This window comes from Sander lucioperca, chromosome 6 (genome assembly GCF_008315115.2).
Source record: "Sander lucioperca isolate FBNREF2018 chromosome 6, SLUC_FBN_1.2, whole genome shotgun sequence".
NCBI classification, from domain to species: Eukaryota; Metazoa; Chordata; class Actinopteri; order Perciformes; family Percidae; genus Sander; species Sander lucioperca.
In genome coordinates this window covers 16,240,306-16,261,619 of record NC_050178.1, presented here as the reverse complement: position 1 = coordinate 16,261,619, position 21,314 = coordinate 16,240,306, and the positions used below count along the sequence as shown (strand labels likewise).

Here is a 21,314-nt window from a genome sequence, read left to right as displayed (position 1 = left end):
AGGAACACCTGCACCTTGTGCCCCTCTTCTCCTTCACTCCCCATTTTCAGATGAGTTTTCTCTGGAGAGTTATGCCCTTGAGAGAAACTGTAGCCATAAAAGATGAAAAATGAACCAGAATGTGTCAGCTAGACTGAGATTCATACATTAGCTGTAATGGCTAGAAGTACTAAACTACGTCATGCGTATGCTTTTACACTGTAAAGCGGTGAATGGATCTTTATGACAGGGATGGGCACTGCATTGTTATCAGTCTCAATTCACTCCAGTAACCCTGCTCTCATTTAGAGAACAGTCTCCATGTAAAGCATCGTGATGCCCTGACCTTTGCTAGGAAGCACAGCCTTTACTGTGGAACCAAAGCCACACCCCGTGGAGTGTGATTGGTCCCTTTCTTGTGTCTTCAAGGCAACAAGACGGTGAAACATGTACCGCGGGTGAAACCCCCCATTACATTGGTGGATCTGATCGCAGGTGCCGTGTACCATCTGAGGGTTTATTCCGATGATTACAACAGCGTCAGCAGCAAATCTGTCACCTTTAAGACCAAACCAGGTGAGGTCTCACCTGGCCGGGTGGAACTGGGGTTCCAGCTAGGTGGGCTACTCTGGGGGCAAGTCTGTCAGTAATAGTATCTACAGTAACTCAGTCATAGCTGGGTGAGTTATTATGGTTTTGTTTATTGATTCCATGCATGTTCTCCTATAGGTAAACTCAAGTCAGTCAGGATGAGACATTTCACCCATCTTTATTTGGATGTCATCAAACTTCAACTTGTCTTTATGAACAGTATGTAATTTATGAGTGGAAGTAAAAGTTGCATTTCTGTGAGATGGAACTCTGTGAATTATCAGTCCCCCTGTGACTTTCCGCACAACTCACATGCTCTCTTCTGAGAAGTAAATGCTCATAGATTGTTCACAAATGTACCTCTAGGTTCTTCTTTGATTAGTTTGCATGGACATTATGAGTATGTATAATAATATGTATAAGCTATATATACTGTAGTGCAGCTTAAGATATTTATGATCTAGAGACATACTCTGGTGATTATGATGGACAATAGCATGTTTTTAAATTAATTTCAATTACATTTCAGAGTTCTGGCAGCTGTCAAAGAATGTGAGTTATTTCAGGTTGTACTAAAATCTTTCTGGAAGCAACATTTACTTTTACACCACAACCCTCCTTACCCACTCTTTTTTTTCTGATTCAAATTCACACACTGTAATGGGAAAGAAGACACACATTATTGTTATAGATGGGTTCCTTTCGTATGACATCATGGTGGATATGAGCTCGTTGTTGACTTCTGATTAGCGCTGTGGGAAGAGAACAGATTGTCTGACTCACTGTGTTCCAGAAAAGCACTCACTGTTTCCACTTTTCTCTCTCTTCTCCTGTGCAACCCTGTGTGCATGTTCTGTGTATGTCTCCAGCCTACATAGACCAGGTGGATATCGCCACTCAAGGCTGGTTCATTGGCTTGATGTGTGCCATCGCCCTCATCATACTGATCCTCCTCATTGTCTGCTTCATCAAGAGGAGTCGTGGGGGCAAATACCCAGGTAAGGCTCGGCTGAGGCCATTACAGGACTAATATTAGCCCCACAGAGCTGTCTGACAAAGGTTGACAGGATGAATTGGAACTACATCAGTGGAGAAAAGTGGATGGAGCCACTGGTTCCTCAATATTCTCCACTGTCGATTTACATTTAAAGGTTTTCTTTTAATAACAAACACATTGTTTCTTAAGATCTCAGAACAGGCTGTTCTCATGAACCATTCGCACATATATCTACTAAAAGTAATGCCTTGTAATTTGTATGTATTCCACGTATTTATTACTGTATGAACTACACTGACTGCAGCTGAATCAGACCACTCAGGTCCACATTGGGAGGAGGATGGGTGGATGTTGGGGTCCTAAAACACAGGGCTTTCAAGCTGGGGCGCAGAGTTCATGTCCCAGAAGAAGTTAAGTAGAAAACACAAGACTTTCACCCAGGAAATGGGTGTTCGTGTCCCGGGAGTACTATTTGAAGGACCAATGTTTTAATCCAAACCACAATCTTTTTTCTTTGGTGTCTAAACTTAACTGTCATCACCACATGACGATTACCTTCTGTCGGCTAAACTTAACTGTAACAGCCTCTGAAATGCTGGGCACCTCACGGTGCTCTGTACCCGGCACACAGTGACCTTTTGTCGGCAACATTTAACTGTAAAGACCGCTCCCTAAACTTAACTGACGGGGCGCTATGTCACCGGCCAGCAAACGCCGAATTTCGTAAGATATCCTATGAATTGTTGTGCATAAGTTTTCGTAGGATGTCATACGAACCCGTTCATGTGATTGCTTGGTTTAACTATATGAAAGGGCTATGTTATGGCAACTCTATATACTAGAGTTTTAGCAAAGTCAGAACACTTTTCCATTGTAATCCAGGAACAAAACGTCCCATTGTATTCACAAAGAAAAAGAATCAAACTTCTGTCTGCCATTGCCAATACAGCAACAGAATGTAATACTCTCTGATTTCTTAACGAGCTCAATAGTTTGCTCTGAAGTGATTAATATATTCAGATGTAAGTGAGTTGAACCATCAGGATTTTGGCAGCAAGGTACGGTGGCTTCAGTTCAAATCACGACAGCAAATATGAAAACACTTCAACAAATCATAAAACAAAACGGCAAATAGGAAAACACGACAGCAAATATGAAAACACTTCAACATATCACAAAGCACAACAGCAAATAGGAAAACACGACAGCAATTAGAAAAACACGACAGCAAATATGAAGACACTTCAACATATCACAAAGCACAACGGCAAATAGGAAAACACGACAGCAAATAGAAAAACACGAAAGCAAATATGAAAACACTTCAAATCATAAAACAAAATGGCAAATAGAAAAACACGACAGCAAATATGAAAACACTTCAACAAATCACAAAACACAACAGCAAAAAGGAAAACACGACAGCAAATATGAAAACACTTCAACAAATTACAAAACAAAACGGCAAATATGAAAACACTTCAAAAATCATGAAACACAACGGCATTAACTTCTACCGGAAAAGGTAGGGCCTATCTAGCAGAGGACGGACCCTCCTGATTGGACAGACGCACTGTCTGTCTTTCGTGCTCCCAAATCACCCACAATCCTATGCGCGCGGCTTTGCCGACTCGTTAAAAAAAACAAAAAAACAATGGTGGACCTAAACGGGAGTTGGAGCGGCATCGCTGATGGCACAATTATCATTTAAATGTGAGTATATTTAGTGTTTGCCGTACATTTGTTATCACCGTTAATGTGTTACATCAATGTAAAGCTTAACGCTTTAATGCTGATACAAATTTTAGATATTACAAACAGAAACCGTCTGTAGAGAAACCACAACACAGACGCTGCACCTTTAAGGCCTGCAGACTGATTGCTAATTGAAGATTTATGTGAAGGAGCGTCAAACAGGTGCTTCAGTGATTTCATACTGATGTATGTAGTTTCTAATAGTTAGAACATATGGTTTCTGTTTGGTTACCATAGCTAAAACAATGGAGTTTGGACTGCTTGAATGACATCCGTGTTAACTGTTCTGCAAAAGGGTGGGGAAAATGTGTCAATCCAATGAGAAAGGGTTAACACATTTGCAAGAGTTGTCTTCTACTCTGCGGAGACAGTGATGATGAAAACCGAGTGGATCCCAGTTTCTTTAAGCAGGTCAAAGCAAATAAGAAAAACTGTAATAGTGGCTATTTCCTATACTCTACTGTAATAGATTTTATTTTTATTTTCTTAATTTCTTATACTCTAATAGAAATTATTTTGGTTTACATGTATTATGTGTAATATTTACAGTATTTCAGTTTTCAGCCACAGTTTGAAAATAAGAATCAATGGAATCAATAAAATTTGCATCAAAGCATTTCTGATTCTGGATCCAATTCTTTGCAAGAAGGCAAATTTGACAACGAATGGCACTGGCATGAAAGTTACGTACAGTAATAGGCTACAGTGACAAGCAATGGTGCACTGATTCGCACTGAGTGCTGTATTTTGTTGTCCACTGTGTAATGGTTGATTGGAAGAGCTCATACACTTGTTTGCAAGTTGTGTTGTTTGAAGGCAAAATTAGCTTTTGTTGCATATTTTAAATGTTTTGACACGGTTAGAGCCTTTTGCAAACAAAATCATGTCATTTAGACCATAAGTGGCACTGTTTCGGCCTGTGTGTTAACTTTTTTGAAAATGTGGAGTTTGAGTTGACTGCTGCATCAAAGCAATCAAGAAAAACTGTAAAGCCTATCAGTGTCGGTAACATTACCTACCTTCGCACGTTGCAGGCAAAGTTCCTGACAGAATATTCTCCTCCTGCAAGCAGAGTGACGCTGATTCACCTTCTCAATCTCAACAAAAAAATGTAACAGCACAGTTCACAGTTCCACATCCATTTCGTCCAGTGTTTTAAAAAATGAGAAACGGCTAGTCCGTCTGTTAAAAGCATAGACAATGAGGCGCTTTTCCGTGTTTTTTCACCTCTCCTTCCTGTTAAAAAACAGACAGTGCGTCTGTCCAATCAGGACAGTCCGTCCTCTGCTAGATAGGCCCTACCTTTTCCGGTAGAAGTTAATGCCGTCGTGTTTTGTGATTTGTTTTTTTCATATTTGCTGTCGTGTTTTCCTATTCGCCGTTGTGCTTTGTGATTTGTTGAAGTGTTTTCATATTTGCTGTCGTGTTTTATGATTTGTTGAAGTGTTTTCATATTTGCTTTAGTGTTTTCCTATTTGCTGTCATGTTTTCCTATTTGCCGTTGTGCTTTGTGATATGTTGAAGTGTTTTCATATTTGCTGTCGTGTTTTCCTATTTGCCGTTTTGTTTTATTATTTGTTGAAGTGTTTTCATATTTGCTGTCGTGTTTTCCTATTTGCCGTTTTGTTTTATGATTTGTTGAAGTGTTTTCATATTTGCTGTCGTGATTTGCACTTCAGGGCCACCGTAGCAAGGTAGCAAATAGGCAGTGATTTAGGGTCTCATGTACACAGTTGGGTGTCTTTAAGAGGCTGATGTTAGTTATGGCACTACTTTTGAAATATAGTTATATTTGGTGTGACATCTAAGTTTTAGTCATATAGTTTGATATATATGTTTCATACTTTGGTCCATTACAAGACAATGTAAGCTCTTACTATTGTAGTTATTTGGTTACTGACATATGTTGTGAAACTTTTATGTGCTAAGTTTATTAGCTACTGTAAAACTATTTCAGTATCAGTATTTGTTCTTCTTTTGGAAGTGGAACTATGTAAGTGCAGAAACCTGTGTGGCTGCTTAGAGGGAAAACATTCAAAATGTCAGCACCCGGCTAACACGGGAAAATAAAAACCACAGGTCCTCACAGAGCTAAAGAAAAAAACAGCAACTGGTTGCTATCGACACGGACACATCAGAGTGTAACATTGTGCATTTGTAGACTTTGTTGAATATTGTATCTAATACCACACAGTCAGTCCATTCATGACTCCAAAACAATTACTAAAATGTACAACAACTGTGTTCTCCTTGTCCAGGCGAATAATCGAAAAATCTTTATGCTACATTGAAGCTGATCATTGTGTGACACTGTAATGGTTTAGTACAACAGTAGAGTCGTGTTAATGTTTGCAGTTTCTATAATGTCTAGGTGCTGGTTGCTTGACTGGTTTCACAAAATATCTAGGTAGGTGCTGAACTGTGGTGCTGTAAAACTAACAACTAACACTAATGAGCTCAGTCAACTAAGGGTTATAACAGAATTCAATTCAATTCAATTCAATTTTATTTATAGTATCAAATCATAATAAGAGTTATCTCAAGACACTTTACAGATATAATAGGTCTAGACCACACTCTATAATTTACAAAGACCCAACAATTCCAGCAATTCCCAGAAAAGGAGCAAGCAGGAAAAAGACTAATGAGAGGAGTCCACACAGACACTGGGAGTGAAGCGTGTTTTCCGTACTGACTGAAGCCCTGACATACCCTTACAGACCCAACCCAATTCAAATAACTGCTACTAAATGCGTTTTTTAAAAGGTGCACTGTGTTCCTAATGCATACTACATGAATTACTGTGGCAGCAGCTCAGAAAACGTCAAGAAAGAACAGAAACGCATTTTTACTTTGAGAAGGAGCAGCAAGCTTGTATCATGTCCTCATCTTGTGCCAGAATAGTGTATAGTTTACATTTGTTTGCTTTATATATGATATATGGACTGTTAGGACATAAGTATGGAATTGGGACACATTGTTACAGTAACAGTTTAATAAATGAAAGCTGAAGACATATGGAACTAAATGTCCAGATGAGGACTAACAGAAGGATTTTATGTTAAAACTAACTGTGGAAAGCCCTCAACATGTGGACGGTTTGAGTGTCAAATCTAACCATAACATCAGTGGAGCTCTCAGCAAAATGCTGAACATGTTACTTTTGTTCTTCTCTCCTCAGTCCGTGACAAAAAAGATCTCCCCTTGGACCCAGTAGATCAGAAAGAGGATGGATCCTTTGATTACCAGTAAGTATGTACCACAACCTGAATGACACCCGCACCATCAGTGGCTCGCTTTGTTTGTATGCTGAGCTATGAAATTATTTGAACGTTTTTTAGCGGTCAAGGCAATTTGTGTTAGATAGCTTAGGTTGTTTAACTGCTTTGTAAACCGTATGAAGACTATATTACGTACTATAGCAGCGATACAGCTGCAGTACAGGACATGTTGAACTGGTGAAAGTTTTTGCCTGATTGTGACAAATAAAAACACAGACATCAGTTAAAGCAATAGGCTACCACCTGTGGCTCAAGTGGTAGCCTATTGCTTTAATCAGTTAAAGCAATGGGCATGTATGTGTTGAAGGTTACATAGTTTAGATTCACCATGGGACTGAAGAGGTATGAATTCCCTTCAGCAACAAAATCGCAAAGGCCTGTTATTTACTGACAATGCAGGAACGCTTAGAGCTCTTGTTGGCAAATGTTTTGAATATTAAATTATGCATGGTGTCCATTTCCAGCTCCTTCTATTTATTGTAGAGGATATAAGCTCGTCTAAACGATGGCAGAGAGACTTTGCTGAAAAACTTTTTTTAGAAAGCCCTTATTCTATTATCGGTGCCAGATGCAGCATTGTCACCAGCAAGTCATGCAAGTCCAGAGGAGGGTTTTTATCTCAGAAATGTGGATCAGATGAGAGACGTTTTAGTGGTCAGAAGTGCCAGCCTGGATCAATTAGTCCTAGGTGTGCTGTTAGAATTGGTAATGCTGGTAATCGTGATATACTTCCAACGCTAATGCAGATACGTCTGAAACACGTCTTTCTCTCTCTAGGCTGCTGTTTTTCCACCCCAGTGGGAAGCTTTTCAAAAACGCTTTATAGAGACATTTGAAAACACCAGTTTCATCTTGTACTGTGTTGTTATTGTCACATCAGTTAACCCTTGTGTTGTCTTCCCGTCGACCATGAACTTGTTGTCCTTCCGGGTCAAAATTGAAAATGAACTTTTTTTCTCGCTTTTTTCAATGCTTTTGTATTCATGGTCAATAAACCTAATTTATATGACATTATACCTAATTTAAAAAAAGCAGAAATTATTAATTATTTTGACTAATAGTTAAGATCAGAGGATGTTGAGTGGATCACAGACTGGTATATGTCAAAGTTTAGTCTGAATAGGTTTTTTTTCAAATGCTATGAAATTGAATAAAACACCCCAAATTCAATGAAAGTAATCATTAATTTTACCTGCAAAGAACCCATGCATCCATATTATTTTGGGGCATTTTGATTCAAAGAAACCCATATTTGTGATATAAAAAAAAGTTAAAAATGGGTCAAATTTGACCTGAGGACAACACAAGAGTTAATGCTGTATGAGGACCTGTAATGTGCAAGTTGCTGAAAATGAGTCATTAGTTACAGTTACTAGTCACTTATCTGAGAGTTACAAGAGAGTTAAAGGCCGCTTTAATTCTCCTATTAATGCACACATAACTATATAATTTTAGTGTTGCTGTGGTACAGTGTGGGGCAACACAACTGTCACATTGCTGTGTGTGTACCCATTATCCCTATGATGAAAGCAGTGGAACAATAAAACACAATAGACATGATTTGATAGGCCTATAGTTATTATGTTCAGTGAAAGTCTAATGCGGTTTGACTGATTATTGATTGATTAAATCAATTGATTGATTCTTCTTGATGTTTGTCTGCTTCGATGATCAAGACAAAAAGTAATGAACTCATTTGAATTTCAGCAATTGTAATTGCATTATTTCATGTGAAAAAGTAAATTATTTCATTTCTAGTACGGCCAAAAGTACTGGAATTACAATAACATGTTACTCCTAACACTGATGATGACCAAACATAAAGGTCTTACCGCAGCTGCCCAGGAACTACTGTCCTTAATTAGCTTAATGACCTGTGATATGCTCTGTATTGTGTGATCGGCTAAAAAAGGGATCCGAGAAAAAGTCGAAGGCAACAGAAGGGATATATAATTTATTAATAACAACCGTAACCAAGATTATCCAACATCTTTACCATTCCAAAGCAGTGTTGTCGCTTGTTAACTCAGAGAGAAGAAAGTTGTTTACCTTCTGGCATTTCTGTGGACGGAAAGCTTTTAAAGAAGAAACTACGTGAAAATGTGGATGTGGACAGATATTTCACACTTAAATAATGTTTTCATATTTGTCTGCATTAGTGTGGATGAAAACTTTCTAGCTCAAGCTGCTGAGGCACCATGCCGTCCTTTCTAGCCAACGTTCCAGTTACGATGTGAACACCATCTTTGTAAATGTGGACAACTCCTAAACCTTGCCTAATGTGAAGGACGCACATGGTGTGTGTTGTGCAGTGGACTAACTGAACATATACAGTTAGGCATAGTTGTGAAATGTGAGTACTGTATGTTCTGTTGGTAAGTGATGTGTCTTTTGCTCCCTCCAGGTCCCACTGATCTCTGTGGCTTCATTCTTCTTCATGAAGAATGACTCTGTCTTTTCTGTATCTGTCCACTTTGACTAAAAACATGTTGAATTTAACCGGCTAAATCTGTAGTAAGATGTACAGTACATGTTCTAACTCCGCTGTGTGAGAGTGGCACTAAAACTTGTATCTCTGATTGTAGACACTCTGAATTGAAAATAGGCCTCTGAATCTTATTATGAGCTTGGGTCTACTGAAAAGACAACATACCGACATATCAACACACATAAGAGCAAGGATCCTGCCTTTTATTATATTCAGACTATCTATGGCCAAAGCAGTAGGGAAAGCATGTAGCTCTGCTTTGGTGTAAAATGTTTCTGCTAAAAGTATTCGAAAAGAGCTGCAAAGACGAATCCAGCAACCAATTAGTTGTCAACCAATAATTTAATAGGCAACTATTTAGAAAATCAAATATTTTCTAGTTTCTTCTCTCCACTCTGACAGTAAACTGAATATCTTTGAGTTGTGGATCAAACAAGACATTTGAGTCATCTTGGGCTTTGGAAAACACTGAACCACATTTTTCACCATGTTCTGACATTTTAGAGACCACACAACTAATCGAGAAAATAATTGACAGATTAATTGACTATGAAAATAATTGTTAGTTGCAGCTCTAGTATGGAATAACAGTCTTTGATTGACATAGCGGTGCATCGGATGGCATTGCAATTCAAAAGATGGCTCTAAATGAGTGTGCATGTATAATCACCTGCGTGGTGCTGTGCTGTCGAGCCTAATACTGTGTGATTCATCCTTCTCCAGTGTGTGAGATCCTGTTTTTTTTTTGTATTTTATATCAATAATGAGTCTAACATTAATACCTGTCCCCTCTCCTACAATCCAGGTCATTGCTTTGCTCTGATTCTGACAGACTCCATCTCTACTGCTACACTCAGCTGTGTGTGTTCGTGTTTGTGTGTTTGTGTGCATGCAAGGATATACATGCATGTATCATGTGGAGCTTGTCCTCCTTCCTTCCTTCCTCTGTCTTTCTCTACACTTCCTCTCTCTTGCTGTCTCCCCTGTTTCCTCACGTCTCGTCCCTCTCTCTCCCCCATGCTGAAATGGGTCATCTGTCCCTGACAGGAACGAAAACGAGAACAGGTACTTGGTTTCGGCACGGCATCTCTCTTGGCCTGTGCATGTCGGGGGCGGCAGATGTTTCCTCTGAGCTGGGGAGAACATTGGCTGGATAAGGCGTAGCTTATTTGGGGAGAGCAAACAGGACAGTCTGCCTGATGAATGCACTGCTGGCTCTTTGATCAGGCTGCAAAGAGTGCAGCAGATTTCATTCCTGATATAAGCAGTATCAGTGCAACTGGCCTGCTGTCGTTTTTTAAGCACAATATGATAGAGACAGAGGACACCTCATAGCTGAAACCATAGTGATGAAATATGATTAGCAGAGAGAGGGACAGGATGCAGCTGAGTGCCAGGCTTTGGTTCCTTTACGGGTGTCAAACTCTCAATCCAATAATCAACCAAACTATCTAATCTTCAGAGAAAGAAAGCACAGCACAGTGCATTAGTCACTATGTATGTTTATTGCAACTGGTCCCCCAAAAGACATGGAAGTAAATAAACACAAAAGACACACAACACAACAGAAATAACATCCATCTATCTATCTATCTATCTATCTATCTATCTATCTATCTATCTATCTATCTATCTATCTATCTATCTATCTATCTATCTGTCTGTCTGTCTGTAATACATTTGAACTGTTAACAATGCAAACCAGAAGGCTGCAAAAAAGCAAGTTACAATAATAATAATAATAATAATAATAATAATAATAATAATAATAACTTGGTGTATGTATTATCTTTCAAAACAAAGTTAGAAAGTGTTTTACAGTAGAAACAAATAAAAAAGGTAAATAAAATCCAACTGCATCACAAAAGACTCAGAAAGTCAAGTAGTACACCTATGTTACAGGCCTCTTTTTTAACATTGTTAGATAAAGCACCCAGACTAGACAAGAGATTGGTACTGTAAAGCTCTGGGGGTCAATCTATGGTCGCTGTGCTAACACAGCCTTTGATAGAGGTTAAAACACAAATGGTTGATTGTTACATTCCTGTTAACAGACTAAGGGGCCCTAGCTTGCACCCAGCGCAATTGACTTTGTACACTGACGCATGTATCATTCCTATTTTGCACCCGACGCACAGCGGACTTTTCCCTCCACAGACTCACGTCGGTAAATTAGGGAATACACTTGCGCTCCCGGGGGCGGTTCAGCGAAAAGAGGAGGAGTGTTCCGGCGCAAACGTTCCCTAGTGCTATTTTGCAGTTTCAGAAAACAATTCCGCCACAGACCAGGAAAAACCATAGTCTAAAGTCAGTGGTGCGTTATTCAGATGCTATTTTAAGGGCACATGCTTGGCCGTAATGTAGAGCGTGAACACCGCGCATACACTTTGCTTCTCTCATCTCACGGACCCAGCAGTTCCCATTTTTGCAAACCATACATACATACAAGGAAAAATATGACCTTGTTTTACACAACATTTTCATGAATCATGGATGTGTTGATGACATAAATGAGGAACTATTAGAGGACTTAAGGAGATGTGATGTTGAACTGCATGTGCCGATGCCACTTAACCCAAATGCCCCAGCAGCAGCACAGGAAGGAGAGACAGAAGAGCTGCATCGTCTATAGTGAGGTAAACCACGGGCTAATGTTAGACTACATTGCAAAAATATCACCTTGCATTCATAACCTCGTGATTCAGTGAGAGTGAGCCCAAAAACATCGGAAAGTATGTTTTTGTGACATTTCTTTATTTACATTTTGTCAAAAACAAAAATTAATAGCAAACGTCGGTCTCCTTGGCTGTAAACTGCTCCTGGCGTGCACCCATGGATCTATTAAGAGTGTGCGCCTAGCAATCCGCCATTATAATAGCAATCAGCCATGGAACAAGCGCGCCTGCTTTTAAAGGCAATGTGAGATAACGCTCCGATTGGTTTATTGCACGTTACGCCCAAACCACACCTATGAGTAATGTAGCTACTTCAGACCAACCCATTTTAGATTTGCGTCGGGCGCAAGAGGTTTACAAAGTGAAAAAGCCCAAAGTCCACCCCAAAGGGACTTACTATCTTCCAGAGAAAACACTGTTCACAAACTGCTCCAAACAGCTCTATTGTAGTCCAGCCTTTACTTCCGTGACGAACGTGCGTCACTTTGTAACACATGTTATAATGCTCGCCTAGCTGCTAGCATGGCACTCCCTCATGCTCTGCAACTGACAAGCTAGCAGTACTTACTGCACATGTGCGACTCCAAACAAAGATGGGACAGAAGTGAGATGTCTCACTCTGTAGCTAAAACAGAGCGCCCAACACTCTGCAATGTGCAGTACAACAAAAATATGTTTTTTTTTTTTTTTTTATAAGTTTTCTGAAAATTAAACCACATAAACCTATTCTGGTACAACCTCTAAATACAATTATGACCTGAAAATGAGCATAATATGAGTACTTTAATGTAATATTGCGTAGTGTTGCCTGTGCAATTCTGTCACGCTGAGTTGCATACGGATTAGTCAATACCAAGAGAGCTTGTCTGGAACTTCTTCCTGTAAATAAAAGACTAAAGAAGCATCCGTCCCCATACCCAAGTCAGGCTTTCCATAGATCAGCTGCTCCAGCAGTACAGGTCTGATCCCAGAAAGCAGCTCCAGTTGTTTTTTGTTCTTGCAAAGGCACCTACATGTTTTTCACCCTTCTAGAGGTTAATTGCATTGTTTTTCCTCTGCTGGCTGACATTTAAAAAGCATCCACCACCAGGTGCATGGAGCGAGAGATGGCGAGGGAAATCAATTTGGGTTGTAGAAAGGGCAGGGAGACCAGGCCATCGATGTTTGGCACAGTTTGACACCCTTAAGGAACTGATTCAGGCAACAAACAAGTGGAGGACAAAAGATTAAACAAACACTTCAAAGATCCAGACAAATAAAGGTATGACCATGCATTTTGTAAGTAGAAAATACTTTACAAAGTAAAAGCATCAGGAAGGACATACAGTACTATAGCTTGTCCTGTTTTCTCCATCTTGTTCTGCAGTCTTCTTTCAGAGGAGCTTCACTAGTTTTAGTATGCAGGAGATGAATGAACTATTTTAAGAAAAACAGGTTTACTTGTCAACCCACATGAAAAACACATGATATTTTATAGTGTAGTTGTTAAAGGATACATTGTATTTACTACAATCTGGGTCTTACTTTTCGTAGTTGGCCATCAGCATTGTACAACCCAATTTCATTGTTGAGATCTGGGAATGCACGGGCACTCAGACCATCATACAGGTTGTAAACAAAGCTCCAGGTCTGCCAGATTTATTTGGAAGAGAATAGGTGAAGAGTAAGAATTTCCACTTGGTGTACGTACTGTAGTTTTCCTGTTATTAATAAGGGAATATCAGTGACATTTCAGATGAGCTCACTTTCAGTTTTACCTCCACATAAAAGTGGTTTAGATCAATAAGATTGGGCATCGAGAACCGGTTTCAACTTGGAATCGTTTCAAAAATTACGATTTCAATGGAATCGTTTTTTTTTTTTTTTATTGGAAAAAAACATCTTCCAAACACGCGCAAGTTTTTTGTTTCATGAGGCACAGTAAGCAGCTCTCTAGTTTGGCTTCATTTTAGGTTGAAAATACCTGGAAACAATTGAATTAAAATAAAATGTTCCTCTTTTCTGTGAAAAAAGCATGTGATCCGTTTCAACTCCACCCCTCCAAGAATCGGAATCGAGAATCAATAAGAACCGGTATCAAAAGAAAGAATCGGGATTGGAATCAGAATTGTTAAAATCAAAATGATGCCCAACCCTAGATAAACTGTTGGTTTGTTTACAGCCCAACCTTAATGTCAGACAGTAACATGGATACTGTACGACTGGACGGCATGAATCATGAGGTGTGGAATCTTCCGATGTATAGTATTTAGGATGCTGGGTTGTGACAATCTGTCTGACTGCTCGTGTTTCTTGCCACCTCAAACTTTGTTGTTGTGAAGTCCCCGTGTTCCCATATCTCAGCAATTGGTGACGTCAGTGTTAGTAACTAATAGCAATAATGGCCAAAACCAGAAAAGCAAGACCCAAGTTGTAACAAACTGGAATAAGAAGGCCCCGACACGTGCTATGCTGCCCTTCTCTCATGAAAAAAAAGACATATCATTCATTTCATTCAAAGCTCAAACTTCTACTTTATTTGTTTTATGCCATTAGGTTTAGGATGGTTTTAATGTATTTACCTCCTCCCTTAGCAAAGATATATACATGTTAATGTTGTTCTCATCTCCCATATATCATTATCTGTGTATTTAGCATGTCTGGTCGCTGATCTGTGTCGTCACTGTCTTTCTGTTCTACCCTTCTCATTTTATGTCTGTGTCCTTTGTCTCTTTTTGGCTTTTCTTTTCCTCATTGGTCCAAAGGTCTCTTGAAAGGTATGAAAGGAAAAGAGTCTCCACCTGAGTCCTCTTGATCCTGCTCTAAGAAAATCTCATCTTCTATTGCTCATTTGCAGTGCATGTTAATTGACTAATGTCTGTTAGAGACATTGAACTTTAAATTGTATCTGTGAAATGAAAGCATTTCAAAGCATGGTTAGTCCAGTCTTTGGTAATATCGAACACATACAATGTCTCCAAATCTTTCAAGTTAAGAAGTAAAAAAACAAAACAAAACACAGAGTTGACTTGCTGACTCTAGAGTCATGTCAATATGTCTTTTCATAAGATTTAATAAGTTTTCATAAGATTTAATGAGCGCTGCAGATGAGCAAGTTTACGTTCTGTTATGCAATGAAGGTTATCTGAAACCCACTACCATTTTCCAACTTACTTCCCCCACCTTTGCTCTTCTATTAAAAAAAAAAAAATCACCTAATCAGAAAATTGAATCACCCCGACTCTGCCCTCTTTCATTCTGAAGACATTTTGAAGTCACTGAAATAAAAGGCTCTCTCTTGGCAGATGTGATCAGGGCAGGTGGCTGGAGAAAGACTCCAAAGGCCAAAGGCCACATGAATTTAATTAGCTGTAAGAGATGTAATCTTGAAGCATTTCAGTGGCACTGGTGCATGGAGAGATGTCCTTCTGATCTACTGCTGGCACACTCAAAAGATATGGAACCACAGAGCCACTTTCTAGCTGCCAGCCGCTCACCTTCCTGCACACTGTATCCGATGTATTTATAAGTCATGATGAGGACATCTGCACCTGCAGCCAACACCTGAATCCACAACTTACAGGCCTTCTGGGCACTTGTAGTGACCACACTTTTCTTTCTTCACAAATATGCATTTACGCTGCAGTCTGTAAGTATTTGGACAGTGACACATGTCTGTTGAGTTGGCTTTGTATACAGTATGCTTTGGTCAGTTGGATGAACTGACTCATTAACAGCAAAAGCTGCTAAGACGTTTTCAAAAACCAAGAGTGGATATTCTTAACTAGTTCACATTCTAATCGATTAAAAGATGACAACCTTTCCCTTACATTTATGCTCAACTCCCACTCTTCATCTCTTCACCTTGTTACATATGTCAGTATGTGTTCTGAAAGCGTCCATTGTTTCACTATCTCTGCTTCTCTCACTGTCTCTCGCTCTTCTCTAAAATATTTTTTTTGTGGATTGATCAAATAAATACTGGATTTTGATTTCGATCAGAGTCGAATGCTGGATTTGAATTGTGTCAGACTGTAATCGTGCTGCATCTGCTGTGGACCGTTTGTGCTCTTGATTATTAACAATTAATGTACAGTTTCTAAAAATGTATTGACTGATGTCTGTGGTTCCCAAAGCGTTTTAGCATGGAGCATGGTGATTCTGAGAAGCTACAGTGTAGATCATGTTCTCGCCAAGGGAATCTGAATACATAATGTTTGAAAACAGAATAAATACATAAAACCGACCTAAGCAGAGAAATAAAAAAAATCTCACTTTTGCATCCTGTAAGTGCATTTACCTGCTGTTATGCTACTGGCTTGATCTGAGACAAGAAAGCTAATGCTAGTCTGTATCTTTCTTCTTGTGCATGAAATTCTCTTCCCCCCTTAAATCGGAGTTAGGAGACATGCAGCCATGCTCTGAACTGAGGTGCAATGAAGTATCATGCTCAGATCTCATGTCAGAATATGGCCACCATTTAGCATGTGTATGCAAATATCTTATGTGAATTTTTGACGACAGTATTAATCTCTTTTAATCACCCCTGTCTCCTACCAAACACTGTGTGTTTACTTATTTGCTCAGCCAAATACGTTTATTATATACAGTATTTATACAGTATATAGTATTTTTTTTCCACTCCAGGAAGTATGGTATTATCATCCAGTATACAGAAGTCATGGGGACAGTTATCACAGATCATTTACACGTCCCACATGTTGTTAGGTCAGGGGGTTAAAGCTAGAGAAGGATAAAAACAAATGAAATATGTAGACAGTGATCGATTCCTTCAGTATAAACGTTTTGCATTGGCAATGAACAGTTTGCAGATAAATTCAATGTTATGCTGATATAGAACATAATCCAGGCAATTACATCCCCTATAAAACACATTACTTTTATATAAATGTAATTTTTCAGGAGACAGGGTTGCTTTTAGGCGAGTACTGTGTTCTGCAAAATCGACTTTTAACTTTAGATCAACAAGCATTTTTGGCATAAAATGCAAACGCAGCTATCTTTATAAAGGATAGGTTTGGATTTTCTCAAGTCTCTCTTGATTCAGTACTCACATTCCATAATATGTTTGAGAGAGTTGTAATCATTTCTTCTGTCCGTTCAGACGCAGCGGGTATCTTCCAAAGTTACATTCTTTTTAGTATAGGAGGGATACATCCTGGTAACTGCATGTATGTTTGTTGTTGGGACAAAACACCAGCAATAAACCTGCACACACTTAGCAGGAAGAATATATCCACTGGATTTATTATATTAGCTTTGGCTGAACTTAAGAATGCATCTTTTCATAGACGAGGACCGGGGGTTTGTCCCCATCAATCACAGTGTAATCTCTCTACGAAAGAATCCCTTCATGGAAAGTATGGTTACTAGGAGACTTTAATACAGAGAACTCTTCCAAATGACATATAGCATGTGAGTACTATATTCATATAGACTTGAAATTATTCAAACCTATCCTTTTAGGGAAAAGAAATGAATCGTACAAATCTAAATTCTAGTCTGACAAGACCTTGAGTGACTTAAACATTCAGTCACTTCACCAAGAGTTTGCGAAGTTGAAACTATGGAATTAACATCATTTCTTTACCTGCCATCCCAATAACCTTTCACTTTCCCCTTATAACCTGTGCCGATGGGGACGACTGGGGCCTGAACTCCTGCTAACACTGTAACAACATCTGGCCTCCCATTTCAACCTTTAACTCTGCTCTCCGTGCGCCTCTGCAGCAGCGATGAGGACAACAAGCCCCTCCAGGGCAGCCAGACGTCGCTGGACGGCAACGTGAAGGAGAGCGACGACAGCCTGGTGGACTACGGCGAAGGCGGCGACGGCCAGTTCAATGAGGACGGCTCTTTCATCGGCCAGTACACGGTGAAGAAGGACAAGGACGAAACGGAGGGCAATGAGAGCTCTGAGGCCACGTCTCCTGTCAACGCCATCTACTCGCTGGCGTAGCGCCGCAGCAGCACACGGGGGATGCAGCGGCACCCTGGGATCTGAGGGTGTTACGATAAAAACCACAACACCATACACCAGACACAAACACACACAGGCATATATTAATATATGAAACACATTTAACACAGAGGGAAGGCAGCAGGGCCTGTCTAGAGACTGTGTAGGCTTTCCTCTGCAGAAAAAGTAACAGGGGAACACGGGAGTGGAATTAGACCACACATCTTTATTTTAGTTTCCAGCTTTGAGAAATTGGCCCATTGGAGGTGAAGTTTGGACAAAGCGGACAGTGCTTGTTTTCCTCTGCGCTCTGCCTGCCCTAACACAGACATGAAGTGTGCCTTCGGGGCAGCTTTCAGCACTTGGAAGCATCAACAAGCATTCTTTAGAGAGTTTTTCTTTGGTTTGTTTCTGCTCCGAACATTTTCAGTGTCACTGCTCTCCTTCCTGATACGCCCCTCATACCTCTGTGTAGCATCCCAGTAAAGTACACCCAAAGGTCCCTGACACACACACACACTGGCCCCGTCCTGTAACATATCAGCTTCTAATCATCAAACTCAACAGGATGCCGGCAGATATGTTTATCATATTGATATTTACGCAATGAAAGATTTTAGTTTTTCCACAGCTGGTAGACGAGTCATTGAATCTTAATGAGTGCTGTATACAGTCCTGGCACACATTTTAGTGCCCTGCAAAACTATGCACTGTCACCTCCTCCATAGCATTTTAGGTTTAATCTGGTTAGTAAAAGTACACATTTTGGGTTTCTTTTATACCACTTGCAGGCTAAATCACATGCTTTTATTCACTTTGCCTTGTACGATGTGATAGACATGTTTTTCTTACCTCTAATCCAATGTTGTAGTGCAGATGTTCAAAATGGCCGCCACAAGAAAGGCTCTTTCTGCCACAGGCACCAAGCTCTGCTACAGTATGTTGTTAATGAATCCCATGTTGTTGTTTTTTATTTTGGAGCATGATAGTAACTTAGTGCAAGAGAAATGGAAGGCAACAGAGAGGAATGCTAGTTTTGCTTGAGAAACACAAGTAGACCACAGCCCGAAAACTCCCTAGTTAGCATGCAGGCTAATGCTGCATTCATGTCAAATGGGAACAGTTAAATACTGACAGTTGTACTTTAGAGTATTATTTGTCAAACCTTTGAAAGTATGTTTTATACCAAAACAGACTTTGTGACGTCAATCCAACATGGTGATCACATAATGACTTATTATGTATTTTCTCAATTGTGACACCAAAATTATGGAAGTTTGGGGTCCCAACCACAAAGTTCCTAGTTAGTTTTTAGCTCCTGTAACTGAGATGTGTCTTAAAGCTAAGTCTTGAAGCTAACGTCTATGTTCTTTCCCATGGGGCATGTATGCAGCACGAGAGGCTGGGATCCCAAGGGTGTGTTCAAACTACATGCCTTGCGTTTTTCCCAAAATATTCACCACTGGATTTTTATTTTATTTTATTTTTTTAGTCAGTGTTTATTGGCCTTATACAGCCAATATACAGGCGCTATCTGTCAGCTAGTAACACGCCCACCAACCTCTAGTTCTTTCTGTTACTTCCCTCCAGACTCTCTCTCTTTTCTGGTCTCTGTATATTGATGAATGGGAGTCATAACGCCTCTGAATAGGCGAAAGGTTTTGCTCAAGTTGAAACATTTTTTACTCCCATGGACACAATTCATTCATCCTCTCACGTCTGTGCATTGACTTTATATGCAAACACACCGTTCAGTCTGAACCCACCTTTGCAGGGGATCTGCACCTCTTTCCCTCCCTCTAGTTTTTATAAATTCAATTCATTTGTTAAACATTACAGATGAAAAAAAAGACAGCGTTAGGGACGCTTTGGATACTTGAATTAAATGAAAAAAGATTTGCAGCATGAAAATATATACATTCAATTCACAGCCACCTTTGAAATGAAACGTATCAGCTTATTTTTTTTGCAGAGGAAGAAAGAAAAAAGAAAACTGTTTGACTAACAGAAAAAGTTTTTAGAGGTATGTATGCTCAGTATTTCACTTGACCTACAACCATATTTGTCATGTAGCCATTCTGTTAGCAGCCTGATGGACTGACAGCTAATCCTTTATTTGATACTAAATGATCACAGAGTGCTCTTTTCTTTCACCACTCGTACTCTACTTACCTGCTACTCAACGGCACTATTAAACCCTCTAATGCTAAATCAAAAAGATCTTCACTGCAGTTAGCAACTGGAGTTCACATTGTATTTCAACTATTTATTTTATATTTCTATTTATTACATTATGTGGATAGTATTAATATTAGTCCTTAATTTAATAATTGTTATATACACATTTTTGACCAACTTATTTTGTTGTTTCACACTAGAAATAGCCAGAATAAAGATGTCTCCAGATTCAGTTATTGTTCATCATGAGAGGCATTAAACACAGTATGTTCGGGGTGTTTGTGATATTTGTAGCAGCTGGCTTTTCTGCTGTAAACAAAACCGCATACCTGTCATGGTACATGAAAAATGTCACGTTTATCTGTCCATTGTGCTGCTCTTCTCGTACTCATGTTGTATTACAGTTACTCTGTGTTGTTATTCAGATTTATGTAACATAACCTTTCCACCACTCAGAAAATCAATATTATTGCTTATTATTTATTTGACATATATTCTGTACATGTAGGTCATGAAGAAAATCTCTTATATTTGTAAATATTTAAAAGTCGATTTCCCCAGAAAAATGCTTTATCCGAAAAAAGGAAACAAAAAGTCACAAATCTTTATCCACCAAGCAAAAGCGACAGGTGCATCTTTAGTCTGTCATGCACCTTTGTAATGTAGCTTTGACTAATATTTGCACTCTGAAAAAGTAACAAGAATCATCCTTCACTCTATGTTGCCCTTTGCTTTGTGATATATACTGACTGTGGCAAGTCTATCAGTCACTTGTTTGATGATGGTTTGGATTCTATATTGTGAAAGAGGAAGACGTTAGATTATTTGTCTATATGTTGTAAATAAGACGTAAGTGCTCCTGGAATATACCGTTTGAAGCATTGTCACATACAAACTGCTAGTAGGCCTAAAAACATGCATTTGCTGTCTTATTGGAACAAACTCCCCTCCTTTAAACTGTTATACATTTGTCATCTCTCTGAAAATGCATCGACTCCTTCCTAGGATGCCTTTCACCTAACATGCCTATTGTTGCATAGCTAGTCTCATTTCAGGGGCCACCTTAGAGGACTGAAGGTTGAGTCTGCTCCTGCTCCATATATGAGACTGTCAAGCCTCATACAGACCAAGCAGTGCCCAAAGTTAGTCTCAGAAAGTCGTCCCCAAAACAGGCGGAGAATGCTAGAAACAAAAGATGTTACATAACCTTACGTTATGTCACAATTTGTCATTGGAAATAGGGTTATGAATGGTGTGATATGGGCACCTGGGTGCTCACATGGTAGAGTGCGCGCCCATATAAAGAGGCTCAGTCCTCAACACAGTGGCCCCGGGTTCAACTCCGACCTGCTGCCCTTTGCTGCATGTCATTCCCCCTCTCTCACCCATTTCAAGTCTAAGCTGTCCTGTC

General features: G+C 39.5%; 1 protein-coding gene across 1 annotated transcript in view; it reads left to right on the top strand.

Moving 5' to 3' along the window:
* The window catches only part of nfasca (neurofascin homolog (chicken) a), a 172,360-nt gene extending 152,658 nt beyond the window's left edge, over positions 1-19,702 (top strand). Inside the window, exons 31-35 of the mRNA XM_031277295.2 lie at positions 409-555; positions 1,440-1,568; positions 5,694-5,729; positions 6,504-6,570; positions 17,497-19,702. Of these exons, the coding sequence (XP_031133155.1) occupies positions 409-555; positions 1,440-1,568; positions 5,694-5,729; positions 6,504-6,570; positions 17,497-17,725 (608 nt within the window). The 3' untranslated portion in view covers positions 17,726-19,702. The remainder of the gene's footprint in view (positions 1-408; positions 556-1,439; positions 1,569-5,693; positions 5,730-6,503; positions 6,571-17,496) is intronic.
* Positions 19,703-21,314: the final 1,612 nt, after the last annotated feature.